This window comes from Papaver somniferum, chromosome 7 (assembly GCF_003573695.1).
Source record: "Papaver somniferum cultivar HN1 chromosome 7, ASM357369v1, whole genome shotgun sequence".
In the NCBI taxonomy this organism is placed as follows: Eukaryota; Viridiplantae; Streptophyta; class Magnoliopsida; order Ranunculales; family Papaveraceae; genus Papaver; species Papaver somniferum.
The window spans coordinates 255,433,726-255,450,861 of record NC_039364.1 but is presented as its reverse complement, the minus strand read 5'-3'; the positions used below and the strand labels follow the sequence as shown (position 1 = coordinate 255,450,861).

The window sequence follows — 17,136 nt, the reverse complement described above, 5'->3', positions numbered from 1 at the left end:
GCCTGTATCTTTGATTAAGCAAGAGATTGTGGAGATGATAATGTGTCCTGTAGTGATATGGAAATTTTTTTCCATCTTTTTGGGAGTTAATCTGCTAGAAAACCTTTGTTTAAACAGTTAAAATAAGTGCTAGAAATATGAAATTTTGATGCTTTATCTGCACAAATAGGTAATAGCAGTGATTGCTTATGTGATGGAGTTCGAAGGAAACTATGGACCACATCTCATTACTGTATCTAATGTTGTTTCAGTTAATCGTGGGATTCTCCCCACTTGTTTTCATATTCTGAAAATTATTATGTTGATTTTTTCCCCAAAAGTTCTAATTAGTAAAGATTAGATGAATTTTTTAGGTCAAAGAGGTGCCCTCCTACTGCACTTTGTAGATGTGCACTTAATATTCACTAGTAGAATAAGGGGTTATGGTCACGGTTGTCCTTGTCACGGTTTAAGCTACAAACGTGAATAAATGTCTGGTTGACACGGTGTTTTCAGATCCCGTGACCATTCATCGTATCTTTAGTCCCGGCATCTGTATCAACCGTGTCTCCAGATCGTAGATATGTAATGGTCTCGGAATATTGAGGGACGCGTGTCTAAATCCTTCCAATAACTACATAAAATACACGTGTCTAATAACTATCTGAAACTACGATGTAAATTTTAGATCCATCTCCTCTTTCCCCTTCACGATCATGGAGGGGAAAAAATTGGGGTGAATCTAGTGGTTGGTTAATCTCAATCCCCATACTTCCCACTGAATACTGTAATTGTGGGAGTGAAGATTCGAGAAAGCAAACCCAAGTTTCCCCACCAATTCAGTTTTTTTTCTTTATCTTTTTTTCCAATTCCCCATTTTCTATTTTCTGTTCCCCTTATTCCCCCAATTTTCTTTGTTCCGGAGAAATCAGTTCCCTCAGAGAAACCCTGGAAGAGAAAGCGGTACAATTTCATGGTGGTAAGTTCGGTTTTTATCCTTGATTTATGAATCTAACAAACCCAGATTGTTTGGTTTCTTAGGGTTTTGGTTACCTGCTGCATATCATGACAGTAGAATTTAGGTTGTAAAAGGTGGAAGGGGAAGATTGGATCCTCATTGCAACGCTGTATGATTTGTTGATAGGTAATTATTGGGAATCAATAAAGTTTATTGCTTAAGATTTGTTTATAGAGAGTTATTGGGAATATATTTTTATCAACGTTGAATATATGTAAAGTCTCTTATTTCCGTTGTGATTTACTGTATTTGGGTTGTTAATGTTGATTTTGATTTTCAGTGAATTGTGATTGTTACGTTTCCCAGTAATTTCAGTTATTCAGAATCTATTGAACTTATTTTGGGATGCTCAATTATTATTAATGGTTGAGTTTTTGCATTCAAAGAGTTGGGTTTGAATGGTTTCTATTTATTTTATTCAAAGGAGATCGTTCATTGCTCAGTGGAGTCTTCTTGATCGTAACTTCTAGTCAACGCGGTAAGCTCTGAATCTTCAATCTAGCCCATCTTTTTCTTTTAGGTCAGACTTATGTCTAATCTTTAAAGATTCACTTTCCTTAATTTTGATATATGAGTTTATGTTTGTATAACTGAATGGATATTGTCACCCGAGTCGAAGCATGGGTTTAGGATTATATCAAAGTTGCTAGTCAGACTGCACAGAGAAGGGAACTAAGGAGAATCTTTCTCCCATATGAAATTTGTGTGAACCTTAACCTTTTCCGTAAAACTTTACATTAGGTAAGACAAGATTTTTTCCGTTATGGTGTTGATCAGAACTATACTTGTTGGACATTGGAGAGAAATTTCATGCCAGTAGTAGTACTGCCAATTTTGAAACTCATAGTTCTTCAAGTCATGAGTTTTAAAAGAAGCCATTGGGTTGTATTTCAGACCATGATGATGCTCCTAACTAAAATAGGGGAAATAGTTTTTGATATATGTAGATTTGTTTATTCTTACTTTCGTGACTGATACAGTCTTAATTTTTATCCCAAAAAATACATACATGACAGACAGTAGCATTCTACAACTATCTAAAAACGAACTAAATTTACAAGCCTTCAGCTCATAATTTTCTATTTTGTAACATGTAGACGAAGGAACACAAGCTTGTAAGATCACCAAAGTTGCAGGAGAACCAAGTAAAATAAGGAGCTCAGAGAGTACCAAATATGAGCATTTTTTGGATTGGAGCAGGCTGTGACCAACAATCCTGGATGCAGTTGCTGAGTTTTAGAGAGCCAAGAAACTTCTGCTCTTCTGAAGTAAAATACTTAACACTTGTTATTCGAAACAATTTTATGATAATTTTGTTTCTTTCAACATCAAGACTTAAAGTCCTGTAGTCCAATGTCATATTCCATTGCGCATCTAGTACTTTTTAATGTCTTAAATACTCAGCAAGCAGATCTGCATGATTATACCATGTCCCAACAACTAATTCAATTCTAATAATTCCTAATTTCTTTAACACTCACCAAGCAAGTCTGCATTATTATACCTTGTCCCAGAAACTAATTCAAATCCGTGGGTTGATTTGTCGTGACCTCTTTCATGTTAATAGTAGATGTTGTTAATTTTAAATATGTTTGTTCGTTTCTCCATGGTTATATACTTGGGATGAGCTATTTGAATATTGTGGACTTTGCCTTTAAGTACTCGCATTGATGGACCTTCCTTCTGATATATTATCAGAACTAGCACTCTTCCATTGTTGCTAATAATTTTCAAAGGCTGTTAGTGGTTGACACCTCTTGCTTGATTCTACTCTTAGTGCTTGGGGGAATAGCCTAAATAAGCCTAAGCCTTTTCTTTGCAGAGGGGAATACATTTCTACCCATTTTTCTTTGAAACTTTTTGGGTATTCAAACATTTTTCACATGCCAACTTACCCTTTTCTGTTCTATCATTGTCATACAGTTGAAGCATAAGCATATGAAGCTCACTAGGTACATTGTTTGTGAATTTTGAGAACTGTTTGGTCAATCTATACTATATTATGCGTAATCATGAGAAAAAGATTCCTTCAAGTTTTATAGGACAATAAGAGACAGATCTAGCAGTTGAACATTATTTGTCAGAAAATGTGGGAGTTCGAGTGCAACTGCTTGTGAAGTACCTAGTTGGAGTGTCGCAGGCTCACAGATATATCTCGATTCATTGTTTGCTCATCTCATTTTTAAATCAAATTTGGTGTTCACTTTAGAAATTTTGGATCACTGTTAATCATCATTACTCACCGCTTTTTTCAATATTGCATCTGGTACCTTTTGCCTTCTCCTGTTCTCTATTTAGATGGTAATAGTGAATTTTTCGCAGTGCAATATGGGGATAATATCCTCGGGAATATGAGTAAGTTTGTCACATTGCATTACTAGTTGATCTATTTTAAGTGGTAGGTAGGTCATACTTGTTTCCTTAGAAGTACAGTTTTCATTTTGAATAAGAGCCAACTAAAGAACGATTTTTTTTTTCAAAAAGGAAGGGCATATACATACATTCAAGATGTATTTATTCGGCATTCCATTTAAGAATTTATCTGTTTTTCCTAACTTGGTTCTTTGTGGATGCCATGACACTGCTACTGCAGTTATGTTTTCATGTAGTTCATCATTGATTTCCAGTGCTCGTAGTTTTGCTCTAGCTTGATGACATGCTGTTGTGGATTTCAGGTGGCAGAAGTAAAGAGTTTACGTCTTTTGATGTATTCCACATCTCCATGCGTTATACACAAGACAGCAACAAACTTGAATTTAAAAGTTTCTGACGACAAGCTGGGATTTCTGGATATCTTACTAATTCAAGTAATTTCAGCATTTTATAGAGATATATTCATCCATTTCTTTTTTGTTCGTGTTAACAGTATGTTATACTAATTTATGGAATATCGAGGAACTGGGGGCTCCTAAATTGCACTCAAAATCTATAAACTTTGTAATTTCATACGGGAAATTTCACTTTGTAAATATATTGTTTGGTTTTGAATCTATGTTCAGTATAATGTTGGTTACTGCTTCGTCAATTTTCGTTTTTATTGTGTATCAAATGCCTGACCAATATCTGAACTTGTCACGGGGTAGAATGTAAAACGAGACCAAAGATCAAATTTGGACACGATGTGAGATGTGATCCGTGACCAATAACCAAATTTGGACACGGTTTCGTAGAAAATTCCGTGACTGAAGGACTTTTGGTAACGGTGAATTAACGAGACCATAGACTACACTTTTGGCCTCGCAGGCTTTGGTCACGGTTTTTCAAAAAATGGAGTACCGTGACTATAGATATTTGGTCACGGTAATATACCGTGACTAAAAGACCTTTTTGTACTAGTGATTTGGCTATATTTAAATTGTATATACTGGAAATATATATAGATTACATTTAATGATTTTACTTCTACTTACTGAATATTGGGCATAAAATCTTTTTAATCGTGGAAAAAGTCTTTTACTAGTCCGCCAAAAGAAAAAAGATACTCCGCCAAAATTTTCATGATATTTCAAAAATTCCGCAAAATTTTTCATTTGTTCTATATTGTGGCTATAATCTCGGGATAACTGATCACGTTTCCCTTTTTTACTGAAACAAAACCTCTTTTCATGTATAACAAAAAAAAACTCAAGTATGAAACCCTAAATCTGAACTTGAAAGAGGTAATCGTCTTAACCTTTGATTTTGAGATAAGAGATTAGAGATACTCATTTGCACTTGCAATAATTAAGATGAAGAGAAATAATTGAAGATCAAAATCAAAGGTTAAGACGGTTACCTCTTTCAAGTTCAGATTTGGGGTTTTGTACTTTGTTATACATGAAAAGAGGTTTTGTTTCAGTATAAAAGGGAAACGTGATCAGTTATCCGAAGATAATGGCCACAATCTAGAACAAATGAAAATTTTGGCGGACTTTTTGAAATATCATGAAAATTTTGGTGGAATATATTTTTTCTTTTGGCGGACTAGTAAAAGAATTTTTCCACGATTAAAAAGATTTTATGCCTAATATTCAGTAAGTAAAAATAAAAACATTAAATTCAATTTATATATATTTCCAATATATTGCCAGTATGTACAATCTAAATATAGTTAAATATTAAGTGCACATCTAACGAAGTGCAGTAGGAGGGCACCTGTTTGACTTAAAAATTCATCTCATCTTTACTAGTAATTAGTACTTTTAGGGGGAAAAAATCAACATAATACTTTTCAGAACATGAAAACGAGTACCTGACCTTTTGGACATCTTGGGACTACGGTTGGATCGGGGTTTTGCCTGCTTCCCTTTACCATTTAGTTTACCTGAAACTATCGTCTGTTCTCGTCTTAACCCTTCAACAATAGTTCTAGTTGCAATATCCTAAACACAAAATAAAAACTTTTCAGAAAAAAAATAAACAATGGTCAATGGAAAAAATGAAGCAAAAAACTGAATAAAACAAACATTTTTCTACCTTGTTAGTAACGATTCCAGAGAGTAAAGTATTTGCATCAGTAAGAAGCACTGCATCAACTCTTCCAGCAACAATCCTTCGGCAAGCATCAGAAACAGTCGTTCCTTCAGCTATAGTTAATGCTTTCGATAATCCGTCCTTTTTCCACCAACAGACCTTATTCATCAAAACATAAATCCAATAAAAACACAATAAATGAATCATTGAAATAGCATTTTAGGGATTGAATCAACAAACGTACGATTGATGAGGCGGAGAAGATGGTTTTGTAGAGTTCCCATTGATGCCGTTGCTAATCCATCTGCCGAGAACAAGAAAAGAAGAGAATAAGCCACTAATTGGACGTGATGATTTTATCTTCTATTCCTTGCCGAAGGGATTGGACGTTACACAACACATAATCCCCCAATGCAATAGCAACAAATCGCCCATCTGAATATGACCTAAAATTCAAATTTCAACGCAACACTCACCACATGTAGAACATTACCAGATTATCAGTTTAGATACAAATTTTGATTGAATACAATAAAAGAAAAATCCCCACAAGCGAATTTTGATTGAATACAAATTTGAATTGACTAAAATCTGATTGGATTTTGATAGTTAACTACATCCTAACCTGCAAGATATCAAAATTTAATCAATTTAAATACAAATAAAAGAAAAATACAACTACCGAACAGCTTCAATTCAATCAAAATAAAGCGAAACAATAATAATTCAAAAACTTACCTGTCGAAGAGAAACAGAGAGAAACCTTGAAATAGGGAAATTAGACGATTGAGAAAGAAGTAATGTGTTAAGAGGGTAAAGAATCGTTCGATGAAGTGAGTTAATGGGAGCGAGACCAGCTGAATCGTCTTCTTCGGAAACTGATCTGTTGGTGATTTTATTATATCTAGTAATTTGTTTTTGTTGATTAGAGCAACAGAGAAGTCTTGCTAATTTTTTTCGTTGGCGATGCATCTCTCACTTTCTCTACTTCTCGATCTCTCGGACTTCCATTGTTTTTCTCTCTGGACTAAACATTACACCGAGCATATGGAAGTGAAGAAGCGGACACGTATACCGGTTAGGACATAGCTGTCGTTAATAACAAGGATTATTCTTGCTCTCCTCTTATACGTGGCCCGTCTCCAATGCTACACGTAGCAATAGTATCTTTGGTGTTGTCCGAGAGAAAAACATTTGTCGGGCTCAATGTTTTAGAGGTTGTACAAGTACTTAATGCACAACTTGTGCTATGGGCTCAATGTTTTAGAGGTCGTACAAGTACCTAATGCATAACTAGGGCTGCACAACGGGTAGGGTGGGTAGGATATGGCATATACCCGCCACCCTACCCGTTTACTAGCGGTTAAGAAAATCTTTACCCGCCACCATATCCGTCAAATAATGGTTAGGATAGGATACGATTAAAAAACTGGCGGGTAGGGTAGGGTTGGCGGATATGAGTAGGGTATGTGCACCCCTAGGTAGGGTGGGTAGGATATGGCCTATACCCGCCACCCTACCCGTTTACTGACGGTTAAGAAAATCTTTACCCACCACCCTAACCGCTAAATAGTGGATAGGGTAGGATACGGTTACAAAATTGACGGGTAGGATAGGGTTGGCGGATATGGGTAGGGTATGTGCACCCCTATGCATAACTTAGAACTGGTTTTTGGGCACCACTAAATTTTTTTTGGACCATTATTTCTTTTTGGGAAAGATATTTGAAATATTTATTGAAATATAATGCCATGAGTCCATTCACTATGTCAGAGCCAAATTTCACTTAACGATTCATTTGTGTCCATCAAAGTCGTGCGTCCATGTGTCCTTAATTTTCGAATGTCATTCATGCATATGCTATCCTCCATGTCCAGACCCCACACAACGATATTCGTGTCCGTTCATCCATGTGTCCACTCAACGATTCATCCATGACCATCAAATCCAAACGCCACTCAACGATATTCGTGTCCGTCCGTCCATATGTCTATTTACTATGTCAGAGCCAAAAGGTTTGAATTTCTAATTTATTTAATTTTACACGAATTCATTCAAATTTGATGTCATTTTTTTCTTAATCCAACAATTTCACCAGAAACATACAATCTCACTAAGTAATTGCCATCTGTAGGTATATTCCCTGATCATTTCCTTGTAAGTAATTGCTAATAAGAAGATCTTGTCCATCCTGGCGTTGACAACCTTGTTGAACATGTATGTTCCTAAGAATTTCTCAGTGAGATGGTTGTAGGAATCAATGGAGTTGGGCGGTAGGTTGTCGAACCAAGATAGTGCTCATCCTTTTAGGCTCGAAGGAAAATATCTGCAGAGGACTGCATCGTTCTGATCCCATCGGGCTAAAATACGATTATAGTATCGAAGATGAGCTGCAGGGTCGCTGGATCCGTCGTAACATTCGAACGCTGGAATGAGACACTTTTGAGGGATAAGCGCTTTGGCAAAGTGGTGAGTCAGCGGAGTGGTGTTAGCTTCTCTCATCACTTACTCTAGTCTGCCCCCCTTTTCTAGCTTTCGACTGCTTGATTTCAGCCATCATCTCTGCACGAAGGTCCTCCATTGCCCGCTGGTGATCGTCTTTTGTTGTGGATCGTCCTGATCTTTGGTTTCACTATCGATATAATCTGAATCTTCGGGGACATAGTCTGGATCGGATGATCTATTTCCTCTGGCAGGTCTTCGGTCTAATGGTTCCGGATTGTTGGCGTTTGTCACGATGATTCTTCGGTCATGTTTGGGATCTGATGCCTTTGAATTTTCTTCGTCGTGTTGGCGCGCCACTACTGTGCTTTGGGCGAGCCTATCCTTGAGCTCCTGGTTTTCTCGAGCCAGCAATGCCACTGCATCTACGTACACCTTCTGATTCTTCTTTAACTCTTCGAGCTCTGCCATCAATTGGGTGGTATGGTTCGATCCTTGATTTGGGGTTCCGGTTCGCACTTGCCCTCCAATTTCCATTGTGTGACCTTCGTCCACTGTATGGATTAGAGGGGGGAGCGGATCGGTCGTAACTATTGGCAGATCCACGCGCGCGGGCGCTAGCTGGTTTACTATCAGCAAAGGTTGAGTAACTGGCAAAGTTTGGTTTTGGTCGTTCGTTAGTGGCATTCCGAAGGCCGGTTGGTGCATCGTTGATTCTGCAAACCCTTCCTGTTGTTCATGAGTTCGGGCAGCTGTCATCGTCTTTGCTGCATCGGCTTTGGCTGCTACATCGGCTTTGGCTGTTGCAGCTTTGAGGACCGTTGTTGCTACGGCGTTGGCATCCAATGGTGAGGTGATCTCCGTGGCATCTGGTTTCTGATTGGCCGCCTTCGATTTCTCGCCTTTTTGCTTGTTGCGAGTCACAACTGGGGTAGTCCTTGGTGTTTCTTTCGACGAGGCTTTAGTTTTGCCCACCTCCTTCGTTTTCTCCATCTTTATCTTTCTAAAAAAATAAGAAGTAGTAATAAACAAGGATCCTTGGCCTTGTGTGGTCGTGCCATGTCCTCTAAAATATTATGCCTGATTTAGAAAAGAAATTTATTTATCCTCTCCATATGCTTTGTCTTGAAAATATTTTCTTTCTTCGACTTGTCATTTATGTTTCTATTTTAGAATCTCCATCAATTTAGATTTGTATCTTATGTAGATTGTGAAGATCTTATATGAAAATATTATTCCCGACCTAGCACTAGAAAAACACAAAATAATATTTATCCAAACAAATGGGAGGGAAGTTTTTCGCTAAAACAGAATTAGATTATGTTTGGAGGTAAAAAAATTCCCCTAAATATAGTTATTAAAATATCTCACGAAAACAAGGTAAAAAAAAGAAAGAAATCGTGTCACACTACCACCCGTAAATCAAAATACCCCACCCGGTGAAGAAAAGAAATCGTGTCACAAGATTGTCGGCAAAATATCCGACCTCTATCTCATATTCTCAACACGCGTCTCTGAAGCTATCAGGGGTAAAAAGTGAACCTATTTTTTCTCTTCCTTCTTCTTCTTCTCCCAAGACCAAGACTTCCCACATCACACTCAGAACAAATCACCAAATCTAGCAGAAGAAGTGGAAAGCTCATTCAACTGGATTTTTATCGAAACCCTTTTTACCTGCATCTCCATCTAAAGAGGAATTACAACAGGTAAATTGGATTTTGTTAGATGTATCATAACTCTGATCTATTTTCTAATTTCATACTCTGCGTGTTTGATTTTAGAAAGGAAAGAGGACTAGTCTGAATCATCAACCCAGTTTCATGCTTTTGATCTTTGTACTATGAAATCAAATCCTAGTTCCCAAATAAATGAGATTTTGTGAAACTTAACATGCATGTTAACTGATTGATGAAATTGCTCAAAGGAATTTAGTTTTCAATTGCTAAAACTCATGATTAAAGAGAATACGTTTTGCTCTTGGACTCTCATGATGAATGAGAAAATTAGGGTTCAATTCTAATCATCCAAAAAGAGACAAACATGAGTCAAACACTAAATCAAATTATAAGAGATGTCTGTATTCGGAGAGAGCAATCTGAACAAGATGAAAGAATGAAAGATTATAGTAACAAAATTTTCTTCTCAAACAATTACATGTGCATCTTTTTTTTTTTTTAAGTCTGGATTGGTTGATTACCTGTGGCTTAAGGTTAAGTGTCTGATTGGTTGCCTAATGTTAAAATAAAACAAAGATTTGGAACACTTTTGCTTTTAGTGGAGTAGGCTAACCATATATTTTCCTAGTTTTTCAGGTGAATCTAGCGTAGTTGAAGACGAAGTTGGAAAAGGAGAATATCACGTTTGGCTCGAGTAAGTGTTTCCAGGCTAATCTGTTTGAGGAAAATATATTGCTAGAAAATGTTGTCTCTTTTTGTTTGTTCCGCGTGTGCAACTTCCTGAAGCAATGTTGCAGATGCTATGTTCTTATATACACTTGTACCGTATTTTCTGAATCAATTTAATTTCTACCAAATCTTGAGACAATTGTTGTTAATAGGATCTGATATTCTTAGTTGAGATGATTGAAAGGTTATTTGTGTTTCTGTAGACAGAAAACTAGTGGTTGCAATGCTACTTTTACAATCAGTTTGTTTAAATCTAGTTGTTGTGGCGGGATTGTGTGATTTATGTTGCCGAAGAGTGTCATATTGGTGCAGGATACAACCCTGAAAGCTGAAATCATCATGGTTTATGTTGTAACCTATAGAAGGACTAGGTTTTATATTGATCATAAGTTTTCCTCGGTCTTTATACTTCTTCTTTGATTAGTTCGATTAGTATTAATCGTGCCCTTTTCATTAACGTTTGTGCTTCCTGCCACTGATGGGGAAGACTAATTTCTATAGGCAGGAAGTGGAGGTTGATTTGCTCAATGATTATAACTTAGTCTAGTCTGAGCACAGCAAGTTTTAGCTTCTTTGTCAAAAGAATGATAGACAGATGTTTGATAAAATGCTTAAATGATAGGTTTTTCTGTCAGTTCTGCTTGACAACAGTTTTGGCCCTCTTAGAAATAATACTAGCTTAAGGTCAGTTCTGCAATTGCGGTGATACTCTATGTAGGGTTTTTTGCTGGGTTTTTTTGTACTTCAGGCCACTATATTTGCTTCAGAACAAGAGCAGAACAATTAGGGAGCTTTTAAGGAAGATTAAAGATCTCTTTACTTGGAGATGATGATCTTCTGGTTTTGTTGGGACATTTGGTTTTTATTTCGTTAATTATGCTTACTAGTACTTGATTTGGATATAAGCTTCGGTCTTTTATTGTTATATATAGTGAAAGATCACTGTTTAACTTGGTACCTGATTCTTAATCAATCAAAGACATACGCAGCCGAACGTATAATTAAGATCGACAGTTCAAAGAAATAGTTTATTTTATTACATTAGGTGGATAAGGATATCAATGTGACTATATTTTGCAGTGTCATGTACTGCGCTAAGGCACAATCTTCCTGGGAGTTTCGCTAGATTACTGTTTAATTTATTCAAATTTTGATTGATTCATTATACCTTACTTTTGATCTGGTGTATGACAATTGCACAATGTGTCGCAGGTTGAACACTATACATTCTCCGTTTCCTAAATAAAGATATCAGATTGCGAAGGAGAACCATTTAATTTTGAAGCTGAATCATTAGTCTGGTAATGCCATCGGAAACCATCTATTTCTTTTCTTATTTTCTCATCGGTCTGATTCAATGAAACTTGTTGTAATATCTATTAAGCTTCTATGGCTTTTGGATTCATATCATTGAACAACAACCAATCGTCCATGTTTATTAACTTGCTTTTTTTGTTCTTGTGGATGCCGAATCTCGTCTATGCCACTACAATTGAGAACACCTTATGCAGTAGCTAGGACAGTAAAAACTAATGATATGAGCATGATCCAAGAGTAAAACAGTACTGTTTGCTGGTAGTCACATACCCATTGTTTAACTCATCTAAAGTTGTTTTTATTATTGTGATAAGCGGCCTAGCAGCGACTTAGTGTTTATGGTTTCAACTTGATATACACTCTGAGTCTAATTTCCTTTGGTTGGATGCAAGGAAAATTTTCAGACACGTATGGTGGTAATTTTTAAATTTCCTTTGGTTGGAATGCTAATTTTACAATCATTTTTCTTAAAACTAGTGGATTCTACGGGATTGTGTGATTTATATTGTCGAAGAGTGACATATAGGTGCAGGATTCAACAAAGAAAGTAGATTATTGGGTTAAAGCTCTGCTTTCTGTCAGGAAGGGTCGTATTTAGAGAAAAATCAAAATAAAACCTTGTCGTTTGCAGGTGTTTACAATAAACTCCCTGTTCAAGGGCTTAGATTTTGTTAGAGGATCACATTCCTTACTTTCACCAGATCTGTATTCTGACTTGGTTGTATGAATTTAGCGCTTGTGTATGTGCTTAAAATATTAAAATGTTATTACTTTAGGTGGATAAAGATATGAATGTGACTATTTTTTGGAAGTGTCTAAGGTCATGTACTACGCTAAGGCACAATCTTCCTGGGAGTTTGGATTATTTTTTAATTTTATTCAAAATTTGTTTCATTATACCTTAATTGTTATTTGGGTGTATAATGATTGCTTAATGTGTCGCAGGATGAAAATATACATTGTCCGGTGCCCTAAATAAAGATATCAGATAGTGAAGGAGAGCCATTTACTTTTGAAGTTGAACCATTAGAATCTGGTAATGCTGTTGTCAACCATCTATGCTCTTTTATTATTTTCTCATGGATCTGGTTCAATAAACTTGTTGTAATGTGTTAAGCTTATTTGAAAAATTCAATGCATATCATTCTAACAACCAATTTGCTGGCAGCATACACTGTTCTTATTTTCCATTCTTTTTTCTTGTATTGGAGTGCTGGGTCTAATTAGTTTGTTGTTCAGGAACTGCTACAATATGGATAAGAGTTTGATGCAAGGAAAATCTAGGTTGCATCCTGCATATAAAAGAGGTCTTAATGAATTTATCAAGATTGTTCGCGATCACACAGATAGCATGGGAAGGACTCGTTGCCCTTGTGCCAGATGCAAAAATGGTCATTTGGAGCCCATCCAGGTGGTTGAAGATCACTTGCAAGATTTTGGAATACACAAGTATTATACACTATGGATACACCATGGAGAAGATTATGAAATTGTTTCTGATGATGACGATGTTGATGAGGAAGAAACACAAGGTTATACAAATAATGGGGTTAGTGAACTTCTTGAAGATGTGTGTGCCAGAGCAAACAACAATAAATGTTCAGGTACACAAGACAGTTGTGAAAACATAGATATGTTTGACAGTCTCTTGAAGGATGCCTGCGAGCCTTTGTATCCTAATTGCAAGAATTTTTCGAAGTTAGAGTTTGTTATGAGGTTGGTGCATATCAAGATAATGAATCACATGAATAACAAGTCATTCCAGATTATCCTTGATTTAATTAAAGCAGCATTGCCTGAAGGTGAGACACTTCCAAACACCTATTACGAGGCTAAGAAACTATTGAGGAACCTTGGACTTGGTTATACAGTAATTCATGCATGCAGATACGACTGTGCACTTTTCTGGAAGGAAAATGAGAATCTTGAAAACTGTCCCAAGTGTAATGAGCCGAGGTATAAAGTTGTCGAGGGAAAAGGAAAGAAGATACCTCAGAAAGTACTGCGTTATTTTCCACTCAAGCCAAGGCTACAGAGATTGTTCATGTCAAAGATGACTGCTAAAGATATGAAATATTGGAAAAAGATACAGAAAAGGGAGAAAAATGTGTTTAGGCATCCAGCAGATTCTAAAATTTGGCAAGATCTCGATGAGAATCACAAGTGGTTTGCCAGAGATTCACGTAATGTCCGACTTGGCATTGCAAGCGATGGGTTTATTCCATCTAATGACCTCAATGGAAAACCACATAGTATTTGGCCTGTAATTGTTGTTCCGTATAATTTGCCACCTTGGAGATGCATGAGAGAGCCCTTCATATTTTTGACTCTACTAATACCAGGGCCTAACAGTCCCGGAAATGATATCGACGTTTATCTAAGGCCACTGATAGATGAATTAAAAGAGTTATGGGAAATTGGTGTGAAGACTTTTGATGCAGATTCAAAGGAATTATTTCAGCTTCATGCTGCGTTGTTATGGACGATCAATGATTTTCCTGCATATGGGAACTTGTCTGGATGGAGTACTCATGGGTATCTAGCTTGCGCAGTTTGTAATAAAGATACGCGTTCAATGTGGTTGAAGAGTGGACGGAAGATATGTTACATGGGTCATCGTCGTTTTTTGCCTCGAACTCATGCTTGGAGAGACAGGGACAAACATTTATTTGATGGAAAAGCCGAAAAAGGGTCAAAGCCGAAGGAGTTGTCTGGAGATGATGTGTTATTACAGCTAGAATTCATCGAGAAACAAGATTTTGGGAAGGCACCGAACACCAAAAAGATAAAACGTTATGATTTTGAGTTAAATTGGACAAAAAAGAGTATTTTTTTCGAATTGCCATATTGGAAGACTAATAAGTTGCGTCACAATGTTGATGTTATGCATGTGGAGAAAAATATTTGTGATAGTGTTGTAGGAACGCTGATGGACATAGAGAAGAAAACTAAAGATACGATAATATCTAGAGCAGACCTGGAAAGATTGGGTTTGAAGAAGGAGCTGCATCTAACTAAGAGAGGTAACAAGTTAATCAAGCCACCTGCATCTTATACTTTATCGGTTCCAGAGAGAAAAATATTATGCGAGTGGTTGAAGTCGGTGAAGTTTCCTGACGGCTATGCCTCAAACATTGCTCGGTGTGTAAAGGAAAAAGATGGTAAGGTATCCGGAATGAAGAGCCATGGTTGTCATGTATTTCTACAACGGATTCTTCCTGTTGCACTGCGTGGTTTCCTGCCGAAAAATATATCTAGTGAATTAGTTGAGCTTGGTGTTTTCTTTAAGGAATTGTGTTCGAAGACACTAAGACTGGAAGTACTAGAGAAAATGGAAAAGGATGTTTCCGTACTACTATGCAAGTTGGAGCAGATTTTTCCACCAGCATTTTTTGATATTATGGTTCACTTGATAGTTCACTTACCACATGAAGCTATCCTTGGTGGACCCGTGCAATATCGTTGGATGTACCCAATTGAAAGGTAATTACTATCACAATTGCTCTCATTTTTTGAGGTTATACTACTTTTCTCAAGTATACAGATGATGTTCATGTTTCTGAATACGTTGATGCCACCTATTATAAACATCTACATCCGTAGCTTGTCTTTTTGAATTCAGTTGATTGGTGATCTGTCTGTAAATGTCATTTTCTTACAAGTTATCAGATACAAAATCCAGAGATGGATATATTTTGCGAAGTGATCAAACAGAGTGGTGATAACGCTATCTACCCATACTGGATAATTTTCCAAATCCTATTACTTTCGCTAAACTTGACGTGTCTTGGTTTTGATCATAATACAAGTAACTTTGAATACATTGAATCTCTCTATTATATTGTCTTTCATTGAATCAATGTCTGATCTTGAAATAGGTATTTACGCACACTAAAGCAATATGTACGAAACAAGGCACGACCTGAAGGTTCCATTGCCGAGGCATACATCAACAACGAATGTCTTACTTTTTTCTCTATGTATCTACATGGAATTGAAACACGTTTCAACCGGGAAGATCGAAATGACGATGGTGGCTCTGGAGAACCAATTAAGGAGCTGAGTGTTTTCTCAAATGATGCTCGACCTCTTGGAGCTGCTAAAAACGTGATGTTGGACTTGAAAGATACCGCCAAAGCTAGATTTTGTGTTTTGAACAATACTAAAGAGCTGTTACCATACATTGAGTAAGTGTATATACTTTAGAATGAAGTTATTATAATGCTTATGCATAATTAAAAGAATGACATTTTTGTATATTATGCATATGCAGACAACATATGGAAGAACTAGAAAAGGAAGACCCTCGGAATGTGGATATGAGACATGAAAAATATTTTGCTAAATGGTTTGAAGAACGGGTAAGTTCTAAATCAGATTATTTTATATACCTAGACGTTATTGTTGTTTTTATCGTCATTCGAAGCCGTCATTAGTAGCGTAAGTAGCATACTGTTGTAAAAAGATGCAAGTCTGAAACTTAGTATATTCATGTGTATATATGTGTTAGTTGGATGAGTAGTATTTTAGGTAATTTGAGAATGTCTACTCTTTTTTGACTCTTTTTTATCTCGATTAACTGTGTATATTTAGATGAAACAAGTAATTTTTGAACCGTTGGTGATAATGAAGAGAATGAGATATGTGTAGCCAAGATATATAAACATAATCCGAAAATAAAATGATGACCAGCTAGTACCTAGATGTGTCGCCAATTTTTTTTTATTGTACATTATTAACTGCCAATTTTTTCATTTAATGTCTGGACTTTAAAGAGTATCTCCTAAATTCTTATTAAAAATTGAGTGTCATTATGCTGTATGGTTCTTGTGGACTAGTATTAATGTTTTATCATTCTGTAGGTGAATCGTTTATGAGAAGAGAATACTCCTAATGTTTCAGATGAAATGTATTCACTAGCAGTTGGCCCTGATTCACGCGTAGTGCGATATAGTGGGTGTATCACTAATGCAATACGATTTCATACAAGGGATCGGGAAGTAAACTTGCGAACACAGAATAGTGGTGTTGTAGTAAAGGGGGAGCACCAGTCTAATGTTGCTGATTTTTATGGTGTGTTAATAGATGTATTAGAGCTAAGTTACCTGTATGGAAATAAATTTTTTCTTTTCAGATGTGATTGGTGGGACACCGACAAGAGAAGGAAAAATATTGTCACCGATAGACACTTCACTAGTCTTAACTTCTCTCAGACATGGTACAAAGACGATCCTTTTGTTCTTGCTGACCAAGTGCAACAAGTTTTCTACCTTAAAGACCTTAAATTGCACGGAAAATGGTATGTTGTTCAGCATGTAATGCCTCGGAATGTTTATGATGTCTTAGAGAAAGAGGTTGGGCCAGAATCAAACAATGACGAGGCATATCAGCAAGATGAACACTTCACAACAGAAAACATAGTCCAAGATAATTCTGGAAATGCATCAAGTTGCAATGAGGAAGTTACTAATTCAAGTTGGAAGAGAAATGATGTCGCCGCCGAAGAAGTTGATATAGATACTG

The 17,136-nt window shown here is 36.5% G+C and overlaps 1 protein-coding gene and 2 long non-coding RNA genes across 4 annotated transcripts; 2 read left to right on the top strand and 1 right to left on the bottom strand.

The window, feature by feature from the left end:
* The first annotated feature begins 1,053 nt into the window (after positions 1–1,053).
* On the top strand, positions 1,054–3,097 carry LOC113293655. The gene is made up of 3 exons (XR_003332433.1): positions 1,054–1,123; positions 1,422–1,475; positions 2,095–3,097. It is a non-coding gene; the product is annotated as an uncharacterized LOC113293655 (long non-coding RNA).
* Positions 3,098–5,046: 1,949 nt separating this feature from the next.
* Positions 5,047–6,514, bottom strand: LOC113293654. Of its 2 annotated transcripts, none has more exons than XR_003332432.1 (4): positions 6,188–6,514; positions 5,694–6,074; positions 5,453–5,608; positions 5,047–5,358 (listed from the first exon to the last, which is right to left on the bottom strand). It is a non-coding gene; the product is annotated as an uncharacterized LOC113293654 (long non-coding RNA). The 2 variants fall into 2 exon arrangements; XR_003332431.1 differs by having other exon boundaries at positions 5,694–5,753.
* A 6,351-nt stretch (positions 6,515–12,865) lies between these two features.
* LOC113296399 lies at positions 12,866–14,879 on the top strand. The gene is made up of 2 exons (XM_026544711.1): positions 12,866–14,774; positions 14,872–14,879. The coding sequence occupies exons 1-2, from the start codon at positions 12,866–12,868 to the stop codon at positions 14,877–14,879; spliced, it is 1,917 nt and encodes a 638-aa protein (XP_026400496.1).
* Positions 14,880–17,136: the final 2,257 nt, after the last annotated feature.

What these genes read in the sequence shown, in the direction of transcription:
- LOC113296399 (XM_026544711.1), top strand. Translation starts at nt 12,866, where the DNA reads ATGGATAAGAGTTTGATGCAAGGAAAATCTAGGTTGCATCCTGCATAT.